Genomic DNA, 13,744 nt, shown 5'->3' with positions numbered 1-13,744 from the left:
TTACTTAGTGCAAAAAAATAAAAATACATAAACATAAATACATGATGTCTGATTCATTCCAGTAACATATATTGAAATTATAAACAGAGATGTGTCCTTGTTTTACACAGGAAAACACTGTGTAATGCTACATGTTGTTAGTGTTTTTTAGGTCATTGTTTTGTGGGTGACAAAGTGTGTTTGTCGGCTGTCAACCTTTGCTAGTGTTCTGGAGGAATGTTTTTATTTGAGACCTGAATGAAGTGTTTTGGTAGTTGTAGTGCATTTTGAATGTGGAATGAACTGCTTTGCCAAGCTGAGGGTCAGTTAGGAGAATTGTGTGAAGAGTTTTGCAAAAGTGACCTAAGTATTGAGAAATGTGTCCTAGCGTCTGTAAAAAACTGTAATGTGTGAAACTGTATGCTAAAGCGGAATGCTAATGAGATGTTCTGCCGTAGTGTGCTGTGCGGAGTGGTGTGTGGCGAGCCTGTGCACTGATAATACACCGTTGTTTCCATTCAGGTACATAATTTGTTGTTGCTGTTATTTTATTGTATATTAGAAATTGTAATATTGCTGCAGTAATCGCTGCCAGTCTGCCGTAGCCATACGAGAGTGTGCTGTGCGGAGTGGTGTATGGCGAGCTTGTGCACTGATAATACACCGTTGTTTCCATTCAGGAAATAAAGTGGCAACGATCGATCAGAGACTCCTTGTCTTTTTAAAAACACTACACAACGCAGAGTCGAGGAGTCTGTTTGGGCCGAACTGTTGCAGCGGGATGAAGCAGAAACCGGTTACAGTAGCATTACAGAAATGTAGCAGTGACAATAATATTGTATGTTATAATCGCAATAAGTGATACAAAACAACTGTTTTATCCTGTGAATAAAAGTATATGTTTTTGTCAATGTACCATGGTAATAACAGAAGCGAAACACAATATTGTGTCAGGACAATTTACTATTTATGCACAATAAATAAAGGAGCATAGCGCGACAATTTCTGTTCAGCGCCAGACTTGCTTGTAACCTATATCACCAATTATGTTAAGAAAAATGACGTATTAACTACTAAAAAACTCTGACCTTTGTGGGAATGCTTGGAGCAGACTAACATGTGAGCTGGAGTGTTCTGAGACGTTATATTTGGTATATCCAGACCATCCGTCGGCTCTTACTTCGGAAACATGGCTTAAAAAATTTCTCTTCAACGACGTAATCCGATAAAAAAAAAAAAACGATCTCTTTACCCATCGGCTTCCCATGGCTGTCATGCGACCGGCTATTGAAGTTAATAATACAACAGCTTCTTGCCATTTTTGGGGTTTCTTTTTATCGCTGTGTAACTGAGTTCAATTGAAAGCCTGCGTGCGCTAGTACCTCTTGCCACAAGTTCCCAGAATCCTTTGCGGTTTTATCCCTGAATGACATCACATTTTCAATCTTTATCCTGGTGGGCCGGTCTCTAGTCAAAATGCCCGGGCCGATTTTTTGTCCCAGTCCAGCCTTGCATGTAAGCTAAGACTCTCTAAAGAAACAGCATTGTTGTTGTTCGGCTTTTCATTTTGCCATTTGTTGATTCACTTGAAGAGCAAGTAACGTAATATGGGTCAAGCGATCAGTTTGATATCAATCTTTCGTGATACACCGTCATATTTACATTATTTGTACGGTACGAATGATTTGTTTTGGTACCTGGTCAAACTTAAGCTCTCCTTAGTATGGCTGGCTCCGTTTCTCCAACAGCGCACTCACAGGCAGCAGCTGCCCCGCCCTCTCACTCAGTCCTTAGTGCCTGAGCTCGGATCATACCAATATCAGGGGGAATTCACGCACAGTCGTAAATTCCCACAGTGTGCACTATGTGCTTCGAATATTGTGTGTACTTTTTGTTTTATACAGTTGTCAGCCAGGCATCTAACTATGAAAAAATTACACTCCAAAAGACCCCAGGCTTCTGACAAAACAACCCGGGCTTAAGCCCAGTAAGCCACCCCCACGCTCCGCCCCTGGTCTAAACCAATCAGAGCTAGTCAAGGGCAGGACCTCTCTGATTGGCCGTGGTCCAGTTGAACGTGCAGGTGGATAGAGAGAGGTGAGTAGCTTGAATAAAACGATAAAGCTCACAAAACTATTTCAACAACCACCAAACAGGAAATAAAACTTCAGTTACTTTTGACACAAAGGCATCTGCTGTGATGCTCACACCTCTGATGAAGTCTCACATGTATCAGTACTGATAAGTGATCAGAATTATAATATGTCTGACTGTCAAAATTGGATCGAATCAGGACCTCGTGAATCGGAATCAAATGGATTATAGAAATCAGTGACGATACCCAGCCCTAGTGAGCAGTCTAGGCCTGACAGAAGTGGATTTAGCTGTGGGTAATAAGAAAAGATGAAAAGAACTATTGATAACTTTTTTGTTAAGTTAAGGCCTGATCCGTCTGAAATTCATAGCCAGTCCTCTGACACGGAGCTATCAATCTCTGAACCCTGAAATAGCACAGTGTACCCAGAAAACACATTATATGATGGAATAAATGCACTGCCCAAATGGGTAAACACCTTTCACACATAATTGCAATTAAGAAATCAGAGCTATATAAAAGGGCAACAGGTGAACTCTTCTGTTTTGGAGGAATGGATGCTAACCAGAGGAGTGAGACTAAGAGGAGGAGGAGGAGGACAAGGACGATGAAGGCCAAGGAACGTAATCTCCGATGAGCTCAAAGCCACTTTGGTTGGCCATGTGGTCAACCATGGTCTAACAATAAGGGAGGCAAAGTGTACAGCCAAATTTGATCAGGTGCACTGTAGCATCCATCATCCGGACTTTCTGAAGTGAGAATAGGTAAGAAATCTTACAGTACTCAATGAGTACTTTACTGTAGCACAGTATTGCCTGTGGACTGTTCTGTAGAATGTGAAAGTAAAGTATGTGTCATGTATTTGGGAAATGTATTCCTATATTATATTCCTACATAGTAGGCCTATTCATAGTATTTTACAGTATACTATTTGTATTGCAGAGCTGAAAGCTTACCAACACGAGGTGGTCGGGAACGTCTTCTGTCTCCTGAACAGGAGAATGAAATCATTAACATGCTTCTAGAAAATAATGCCATAACAGCACAGCAAATACAAAGAAAAATAATAAAAGACAACAACATGTTTCAAAATACTGATAAGGTCAGCTTATCAACACAGGAACGTGTCCTCAGAAATAATCTGAGGATGAACCAGCTCTACAGGGTGCCATTTGAACGCAATTCAGAAAGAGTCAATGAATTGCAATACATGTGGAAGTAAGTCCCATACAATCCCACAATTAATGCATACTCTCAACAGTATATAAATTACAGTACTGTACATACGCATACTCTGATTATGCTTCACAATAGTGACCACTCCAAGTCTGTATTACGTATCATGTTTGTTTCAGAGTTGGTAACTGGTTCACTGTCCACCCACACTTTTTAGTTGTTTATCTCCCTCCATATTCTCCATTCCTCAAGCCCATTATAAGGAATCTTTTTCTGCCTGGAGATGGAAAGTGTATGACCGAAATCCACACACACATATACCCCTTCCCAAGCTATGGAAGATGCATGTGAAGATATAGCAGTTGATGCTATTCATGGCTGGATTCGCCATGCTTGGCAATATTTGCCCTGCTGATCAACCAGGGCAAACATTGCTTGTGATATGGATAAGGTGCTGTTTTCATTCAAATTCCGGTGCTTTCATTCTATTTTTTTTTGTTTTCATTCAAATTCCGTTGTTTTCATTCAAATTCCGTTCTTTTCATTCAAATTCCGTTGTATTCATTCTAATTCTGTTGTTTTCATTCTAATTCCGTTGTTTTCATTCAAATTCTGTTGTTTTCATTCAAATTCTGTTGCTTTTATTCAAATTCTGTTCATTTCATTCAAATTCCATTGTTTTCATTCAAGTTCTGTTCTTTTCATTCAAATTCTATTGTTTGTTCTCAAATTCTTTTCTTTTCATTCTAATTCTGTTGCTTTCATTCAAATACTGTTCTTTTCATTCAAATTCTGTTCTTTTCATTCAAATTCGATTCTTCTTATTCTAATTCCGTTCTTTTCATTTTAATTACGTTTTGTTCATTCAAATTCCGGTGCTTTCATTCTATTTTATTTGTTTTCATTCAAATTACGTTCTTTTCATTCAAATTCCGTTGTTTTAATTCTAATTCCGTTCTTTTCATTCAAATTCTCTTCTTTTCATTCTAAATCCGTTGTTTTCATTCTAATGCTGTTGTTTTTAATGCAAATGATGTTCTTCTCATTCTAATTCTACTCTTTTTATTCAAATTCTTTTGTTGTCATTCAAATGCTGTTCTTCTCATTCTAATTCTTTTCTTTTCATTCAAATTCCGGTGCTTTCATTCTATTTTTTGTTTTCATTCAAATTCTGTTGTTTTCATTCAAATTCTCTTCTTTTCATTCTAATTCCGTTGTTTTCATTCAAATTCTGTTGTTTTTATTCAAATGCTGTTCTTCTCATTCTAATTCTACTCTTTTTATTGAAATTCTGTAGTTTTCATTCAAATACTGTTCTTTTCATTTTAATTCCATTGTTTTCATTCAAATTCCCGTGCTTTCAATCTAACCCTTTTGTTTTCATTCAAATGCTGTTCTTTTCATTCTAATTCCATTCTTTGATTCTGTTCTTTTCATTCAAATTCTGTTCTTCTCATTCTAATTCTTTTCTTTTCATTTTAATTCCGTTGTTTTCATTCAAATTCCGGTGCTTTCATTCTATTTTTTTCTCTTTTCATTCAAATTCTGTTCTTTTCATTCAAATTCCATTCTTTTCCTTTAAATTCCATTGTTTTCATTCAAAATCTGTTCTTTTCATTCACATTCCATTGTTTTCATTCAAATTCTATTGTTTGTTCTCAAATTCTGTTCTTTTCATTTTAATTCCGTTGTTTTCATTCAAATTCCGGTGCTTTCATTCTAATTTTTTTTTGTTTTCATTCAAATTCCATTGTTTTCATTCTAATTCCATTGTTTTCATTCAAATTCTCTTCTTTTCATTCTAATTCCGTTGTTTTCATTCAAATTCTGTTGTTTTTATTCAAATTCTCTTCTTTTCATTCTAATTCCGTTGTTTTCATTCAAATTCTGTTGTTTTTATTCAAATGCTGTTCTTTTATTTTTAATTCCGTTGTTTTCATTCAAATTCCCGTGCTTTCAATCTAACCCTTTTGTTTTCATTCAAATTGCGTTCTTTTCATTCAAATTCCATTCTTTTCCTTTAAATTCCGTTGCTTTCATTCAAATTCTGTTCTTTTCATTCAAATTCTTTTCTTTTCATTCTAATTCTGTTGTTTTCATTCAAATTCTGTTCTTTTCATTTTAATTCCGTTGTTTTCATTCAAATTCCCGTGCTTTCAATCTAACCCTTTTGTTTTCATTCTAATTCTGTTCTTTTCATTCTAATTCCGTTGTTTTCATTCAAACGTTGTTGTTTTTATTCAAATGCTGTTCTTCTCATTCTAATTCTTTTCATTTCATTTTAATTCCGTTGTTTTCATTCAAATTCCCGTGCTTTCATTCTAATGCTTTTGTTTTCATTCAAATTGCGTTCTTTTCATTCAAATTCCATTCTTTTGATTCTAATTCTGTTGTTTTCATTCAAATTCTGTTGTTTTCATTCAAATTCCGTTGTTTTCATTCAAATTCTGTTGTTTTTATTCAAATGCCTTTGTTTTCATTCAAATTCTGTTGTTTTCATTCAAATGCTGTTCTTCTCATTCTAATTCTGTTCTTTTCATTTCAATTCCGTTGTTTTCATTCAAATTCCCGTGCTTTCATTCTAATTCTTTTGTTTTCATTCAAATTGCGTTCTTTTCATTCAAATTCCATTCTTTTGATTCTAATTCTGTTGTTTTCATTCAAATACAGTTCTTTCCATTCAAATTCCATTCTTTTGATTCTAATTCTTGTGTTTTCATTCAAATTCTGTTCTTTTCATTCAAATTCTTTTCTTTTCATTCTAATTCTGTTGTTTTCATTCAAATTCTGTTCTTTTCATTTTAATTCCGTTGTTTTCATTCAAATTCTGTTGTTTTTATTCAAATGCTGTTCTTTTATTTTTAATTCCGTTGTTTTCATTCAAATTCCCGTGCTTTCAATCTAACCCTTTTGTTTTCATTCAAATTGCGTTCTTTTCATTCAAATTCCATTCTTTGATTCTGTTCTTTTCATTCAAATTCCATTCTTTTCCTTTAAATTCCGTTGCTTTCATTCAAATTCTGTTCTTTTCATTCAAATTCTTTTCTTTTCATTCTAATTCCGTTGTTTTCATTCAAACGTTGTTGTTTTTATTCAAATGCTGTTCTTCTCATTCTAATTCTTTTCATTTCATTTTAATTCCGTTGTTTTCATTCAAATTCCCGTGCTTTCATTCTAATGCTTTTGTTTTCATTCAAATTGCGTTCTTTTCATTCAAATTCCATTCTTTTGATTCTAATTCTGTTGTTTTCATTCAAATTCTGTTGTTTTCATTCAAATTCTGTTGTTTTCATTCTAATTCCGTTGTTTTCATTCAAATTCTGTTGTTTTTATTCAAATGCCTTTGTTTTCATTCAAATTCTGTTGTTTTCATTCAAATGCTGTTCTTCTCATTCTAATTCTGTTCTTTTCATTTCAATTCCGTTGTTTTCATTCAAATTCCCGTGCTTTCATTCTAATTCTTTTGTTTTCATTCAAATTGCGTTCTTTTCATTCAAATTCCATTCTTTTGATTCTAATTCTGTTGTTTTCATTCAAATACAGTTCTTTCCATTCAAATTCCATTCTTTTGATTCTAATTCTTGTGTTTTCATTCAAAATCTGTTCTTTTCATTCACATTCTTTTGTTTTCATTCAAATTCGATTCTTCTCATTCTAATTCTGTTCTTTTCATTTTAATTCCGTTGTTTTCATTCAAATTCCGTTCTTGTCATTCAAATTCCGTTGTTTTCATTCTAATTCCGTTGTTTTCATTCAAATTCTCTTCTTTTCATTCTAATTATGTTGTTTTCATTCAAATTCTGTTATTTTTATTCAAATGCTGTTCTTCTCATTCTAATTCTACTCTTTTTATCCAAATTCTGTTGTTTTCATTCAAATTCTGTTCTTTTCATTCTAATTCTACTCTTTTTATTCAAATTAATTTGTTTTCATTCTAATTCTTTTCATTCTAATTCCGTTGCTTTCATTCAAATACTGTTCTTTCATTCAAATACTGTTCTTTCATTCAAATACTGTTCTTTTCATTCAAATTCTGTTCTTTTCATTCACATTCTTTTGTTTTCATTCAAATTCGATTCTTCTCATTCTAATTCTGTTCTTTTCATTTTAATTGCGTTGTTTTCATTCAAATTCCGGTGCTTTCATTCTAATTCCTTTGTTTTCATTCAAATTCTCTTCTTTTCATTCTAATTCCTTTGTTTTCATTCAAATTCTCTTCTTTTCATTCTAATTCCTTTGTTTTCATTCAAATTCTCTTCTTTTCATTCTAATTCCGTTGTTTTCATTCAAATTCTGTTGTTTTCATTCAAATGCTGTTCTTCTCATTCTAATTCTCCTCTTTTCATTTTAATTTCGTTTTTTTCATTCAAATTCCCTGTGCTTTCATTCTAATGCTTTTGTTTTCATTAAAATTGCATTCCTTTCATTCAAATTGCATTCTTTTCATTCTTATTCTTTTGTTTTCATTCAAATTCTATTGTTTGTTTTCAAATTCTGTCCTTTTCATTCTAATTCCGTTGCTTTCATTCAAATACTGTTGTTTTCATTCAAATTCTGTCCTTTTCATTCTAATTCCGTTGCTTTCATTCAAATTCTCTTCTTTTCATTCTAATTCCGTTGTTTTCATTCAAATTCTGTTCTTTTCATTCTAATTCCTTTGTTTTCATTCAAATTCTCTTCTTTTCATTCTAATTCCGTTGTTTTCATTCAAATTCTGTTGTTTTCATTCAAATGCTGTTCTTCTCATTCTAATTCTGTTCTTTTCATTTTAATTCCGTTGTTTTCATTCAAATTCTGTCCTTTTCATTCTAATTCCGTTGCTTTCATTCAAATTCTCTTCTTTTCATTCTAATTCTGTTGTTTTCATTCAAATTCTGTTCTTTTCATTCTAATTCCTTTGTTTTCATTCAAATTCTCTTCTTTTCATTCTAATTCCGTTGTTTTCATTCAAATTCTGTTGTTTTCATTCAAATGCTGTTCTTCTCATTCTAATTCTGTTCTTTTCATTTTAATTCCGTTGTTTTCATTCAAATTCTGTTGTTTTTATTCAAATTCTCTTCTTTTCATTCTAATTCCGTTGTTTTCGTTCAAATTCTTTTTTTCATTCAAATTCTGTTCTTTTCCTTTAAATTCCGTTGCTTTCATTCAAATACTGTTCTTTCCATTCAAATTCTGTTCTTTTCATTCTAATTCTTTTGTTTTCATTCAAAATCTGTCCTTTTCATTCACATTCGATTCTTCTCATTCTATTTCTGTTCTTTTCATTTTAATTCCGTTGTTTTCATTCAAATTCTGTTGTTTTTATTCCATTTCTTTTTTAAGGAGCCGTTCGCAACTCTACTAACTAACCTTATGAATAAAATAAAGTTCACTACCAGTAACATCATAGCACCCACCCAGCTGTACTGTATAAAAACTCTGTCAAGCTGGCTAGAACGCAGTACGAGTTATTGTAACTGACGGTAAAAAGTCAGCACAACGAAAATAAACTCCACCTAAACTTGGTATATATCTGACCCAGATAGACTGCAGGTCATAACTTCTTACCTGAAGTTCAGTTCACCTGACACTCGGACCGGCGGCTGCCTCGGGTCTCTCCTCCTGCCTCACCTTCCCTCATCCACCTGCTGGCCTCTGTGGAAGCCCCACCATAGACACCACCAAACAACTGAGTTATTTTTACACATCGACCTGCATCTGGCCAATCCACCACCTCTCATTGTTCATGCCATTACAAAAAAAATAAAAAATAAGTCACCGGGCATATGCCCGGTATGCCCGATGGCCAGTCCAGCTATGTTTACCTGCAACCAAATCTGCAGCTCCATACAGCAATGTTACGACTTACGGTGTGTTCACACCGAACGCGATGGACGCGAATAAAACGCCCCAAACGCCCCTAATTTGACGCGTGTACATTCGCGTCTCAACGCGTGTCCAAGAAAAATCCATCGCGCGTCAAAATATCATATTTTGACGCGCGTGAACCGGAAATGTGGGAGGAATGTGGGAGGGAGTTGTGCCAGACCGGTATCTTTGCAAGATGGCAGCTATCGAGCTAGCGCTTGAAGAGAGAGTCTCCCTTCTCTATGTACTGTGGAGAGCAGAGCAGCAGCGTAAAAGACGTCCTCGCCGTACCTGGGTCCATCAGGTCCTCCAGAGGCATGAGCAGTTTGGTGAGTTTCACCACTTGCTCCAGGAGCTGCGCCTGGATGACGGCCGATTCCAGCGCTATCACCGTCGGCCAGTTTGAGGACCTGCTTTCCCTCGTCGGTCCCAGCATTGCCCGCCTAGACACCAACTACAGACGCTCAATCCCACCTGCAGAGCGCCTGTCCGTCTGCCTGAGGTTAGTAAAACTATTTAATACGGTAGTCCTTTATTGATATCTGTGCTAATATGCTAATCCATCCAGTTATACACTGCTAACATGGATGTGCTATGCTAACAGTGAATGCTGTCGGTGTTTACTGAAAGCAAACTGTGGTACAGAGACGACTCTTTATAATATTTCTAGTGATACTCAGAAGGTCTCATCAAGTCCCGATTTAATTCGATTTATGCTGTTATCAGTGTTTGAATGATAGCATGGCTGTGGTGTCACATCAATGTATGCGCTCGGTGTTTGCTGATATCAAACTGTAGCATTAGGACCACTGAGTTAACCTTTGTAGTGATACTCACTCCTTTTTATTTAGACCTGGTTTGATTCTGGGATAGTTGAATATTTGTATATAATCCCTGCAGCTGTCAGACTCTATAGCAGGGGTCACAGCCTTTATTAAAACAGAGTTAGATAAAACTGTGAACAGTTTGGTTCATCTCTAGTTACATGGTTCTATCTTGATAAGCTGTCTTATCACAGATTAATTTTTCAAAAATATTAATGATTTAAGCAAGGAAAAGGCTACATGTCAACACACAACTCTTTATTTCTATTAATGTCTTACTTCATTCCTACCTGATTGACATGTTTAGGAATTATGAGTGATTGGCTCACTGTAGTTGTGAAAGTTGCTACCAATCAAATTATGATATGTTAAAGTTAAAACAAAACACAACTGTTTTAGATATTATGTAATATACATTTTGTAATTATCCTTATAATTACAAAATGTTTTATGTAAGATTTAAGTTTTGTGATTTATATCTGACATCACAAAAGTATTTTGGAATTTGAATAATGTATTTTGTAACTGCAGTACACATAATACTGATTTTGAACAATTTTGTCCAGGTTCCTTGTCACCGGGGACTCCTTCAGGACCATCGCGTTCAGTTTCAGAGTCGGTGTGTCCACGGTGAGCCAGATCACCCCCCAGGCAGCGACGTCCATCTGGGACTGTCTAGTGGACGACTTCATGGCTGTGCCTTCACCTGGAGACTGGCGGTCCATCACAGAGGGATTCCAGGAGCGCTGGAACTTTCCTCTGTGCTGTGCAGCTCTGGATGGGAAGCACATCCAGACAAAGGCACCCCATATATCATATAGGAGACACACACATTGATATACACTAAATATTCATTTCATTTCTTTTTTGTGGTGCCCAAATTGATGCACCTGCTTGATTTTGTTTAAACAATTATTGCACACTTTCTGTAAATCCAGTAAACTTCTTTTCACTTCTCAAATATCACTGTGTGTGTCTCCTGTATGATATTTAACTGACATTTTTTATTGTAACAACCAACGATTTATACAGGAAAATAATGTCTATTAACAAGGTTGCCCAAACTTCTGCATCCCACTGTATCAGTATATTTTGTCATTAGTATAATATGAAATAAATTCTACATGTGTCAAGTCGTGTGCCAACATTTGCTGTGTAGTAGAACTGAGACATTAGTCATTATAAACATTTATTTGAAATAATATTAAAAGTCTCAAACAGAAAAACATTAAACATAAATATATAAAATATAAGAATTTACAGAGAGACAGGAATAAAAAGGACCAGCTGCTCTCCAGAGCAGGAACAAGGCTGAGGAGGAAATGCTCCATTGGAGACTGGTGTGGCCTCTTCAGGGACTCCAGGGTGGCCAGCTCCACCGCCGATGGACCGTCCTGGGACCCGTCCCTCATCTGCCTCGGAGCCGTCCTCCTCTGTGGGCCTGTAAAACAGCACAAAACACAAAGAAATGAGAAGGCTGCTACTAGATTTTAATTTCAACATTGAAAAAAAAAAAAAAAAACAATAACAGGATATAATCAGATTGGTTGTAGATATTTAGTAAAGGTGATCACAAGGGAATCCCACCGACTAAAAAGGTATCAGTGCTTGCTGTACATATCTGTGGGTGCAGCAGCAGGAGCTCAGGGACTGGGGATGCTCTGCTGCAGAATCAGTTGGTTCTATCAATACAGTATTAAATGTTAACAGGTTGGATATAATAATCGTAGAGTAGACAGTGGTCCCTCATTTATTGCAGGGGTTCTCAGAATAACTAGCCCCTGGTCACAGTTCTCACAATTGATTCTCAAAGTGCAAACCTTTGTAGATTGCAAAACGTAAAAGTATTATTATGCCGCGGTTTGTCTTCATCTGCCCGCCACTTTCGTGCGCCTTTTTCCCTCACGGTGCAGGTGTCTATTTCCGAATGAGGCTCATAGTTATGGGTGTTTTTGTGCTGTTTTTTCTATTGGACGCGATGGTTATCAAAACCAAACGTGATAAATTTGGCAAGCGCAGGAGATTTGTCAATCAGGCTGCAGAATGCAATGCTGTACTGTGCAATAAAAAATCAGCGAAAAAGCAAAGCAGTGACGGATGAACAGCGGGACCACTGTGTGCTGTTTATTAATAAACAATAAAATATATTCCTAAATGACAACATGCATAAAAGCAGAACGGTATTTGTACGTCAGTGGGAAAATAGCGGTGGCTTGCTAGCTTTTGTGCGGCTTCCCCGGGTCAGTGAAAACTTTCAAAAGAGAAATGAATGAACTTACCAGGTTGCCCGATCTCTTCACATATCTTCCTCCAAGCTCGGTCCTTTTTATTCCTGTCTCGGTACTGAAAGCAGCTGGTGTTGTACAGCTCCGAGTTGTTTGCTACCGCATTGATTAGCCTTCCCCTCCATTGAAGTATGAAAGGCTTTGGCTGGATCTGCCCCTTTGACCTAGGTAACAGCCACGTCACCAGGCTCCTGATTGGTTGTCGCGGCGCGATTTGACGCTGGAGTTCAGATTTTTCCAACTCGAGCGGTAGACGCGAAAACGCGCCTATGCACAAAATGCAACACAAAAACTCACGCGCGTGGTTTTATTCGCGAGTCAAACGCGCCAGACGCGCTACACTGACGCGCGTTTCACGCGTTTTGGCGTTTTCGCGACGCAAATCTGCTTCCGAATTTTCGTGGGACCCGCAATCGCGCGTCATCGCGCCTTTCCATTGACTTTACATGTAAACCTGACGCTCTATTCGCGTCCATCGCGTTCGGTGTGAACACACCGTTAGATTATATCTTATAACTCATAACTCTTATGTTAGCTGCCCTCAGTAGCATACTGTCTGATATATTCCACGGCTGCAATAATTCTTTAAGTGTTATTCTTTCCTTGGGATTCTAATTTCACCGAAGTTTACTAAACTCAACAAACTTAATATTACTTACCGGGACATTTATTCTGTCCTCATTTTCTTTCACCGAAAAATTGTTTCCTGCAGTGCCGTCTTTCGTGCTTGGCTCTCCTACCTTTGCTAATGTGATGCACATAGCGCAGAAACCGATGCTACATTCACTTACACTCGGATATCTGAGCTTCACCGTAAAAACATAATCGTACATTTGATATTTGATTGAATTTTATTGTTTTGCCTTTGGGGTGGCACCTGGGGTGGCCAGTCTGGTTGGGGGGTGGGGGGGGGGGGTGGCCTGTGCCCCCCAGGCCACCCCGCTGGACACGCCACTGAGCAAAGACTAAAAGGGAAAAAAAAAAAGAAACAGGGCAGGGTTCGGTGGTTGAATCATCCGTCCCCACCAATGCCAAAACCAAATCTACGCCCTTGCCCTCACTACACACTTTATACACTTTTCTCAGACAGGCATGACCATTTTCACACTCTTCTCTCTTGTTTAAACACCCTCAAAGGTGAAACCTTGGTAGAAAAATAAGTCCAGTATTATAGAATGAAACCAAAGGCACCCACAGTTGCCTTTGACGGTGCAAAACGTTTCATCGACATTGTTGTGTTTGTTGGGGAGAAAACAAACATACAATAATGCACTTCAGAGTCACACTACTAGCGATCGAAGATTTATGTAAATTGGACAAGCTGAACTCATTCTGTACTGTACAGGACCACGGCACGAGATTGATTGACAATCAATGATCTACAGCCAATCAGGACGGAGAACACAATGCGCTTTAAAAAAATAAAATAAAATAAATCATGCAAAATTGCACACACAAAAAAAAAAAAAATCCGCGAAACACCGATTCCGCGAAAGGTGAATCGCGAGGGACCACTGTATAATATTGCAATTAAATGT

General features: G+C 36.8%; 1 protein-coding gene and 1 long non-coding RNA gene across 2 annotated transcripts; one reads left to right on the top strand and one right to left on the bottom strand.

The window, feature by feature from the left end:
* The first annotated feature begins 9,133 nt into the window (after window positions 1-9,133).
* Window positions 9,134-10,985, top strand: LOC308394124 (uncharacterized protein). Its single transcript, XM_080878296.1, has 2 exons — window positions 9,134-9,599; window positions 10,488-10,985. Exons 1-2 carry the CDS (start codon window positions 9,340-9,342, stop codon window positions 10,756-10,758), a joined length of 531 nt encoding a protein of 176 aa, XP_080734422.1. The 5' UTR covers window positions 9,134-9,339; the 3' UTR covers window positions 10,759-10,985.
* A 112-nt stretch (window positions 10,986-11,097) lies between these two features.
* LOC308394125 lies at window positions 11,098-12,440 on the bottom strand. The gene is made up of 2 exons (XR_013971120.1): window positions 12,201-12,440; window positions 11,098-11,362 (listed from the first exon to the last, which is right to left on the bottom strand). It is a non-coding gene; the product is annotated as an uncharacterized lncRNA (long non-coding RNA).
* Between the last annotated feature and the right edge of the window lie 1,304 nt (window positions 12,441-13,744).

The sequence above is a fragment of the Rhamphochromis sp. 'chilingali' genome (genome assembly GCF_963969265.1).
Source record: "Rhamphochromis sp. 'chilingali' genome assembly, chromosome: 3".
In the NCBI taxonomy this organism is placed as follows: Eukaryota; Metazoa; Chordata; class Actinopteri; order Cichliformes; family Cichlidae; genus Rhamphochromis; species Rhamphochromis sp. 'chilingali'.
This window is presented reverse-complemented; position numbering and strand designations above follow the sequence as displayed.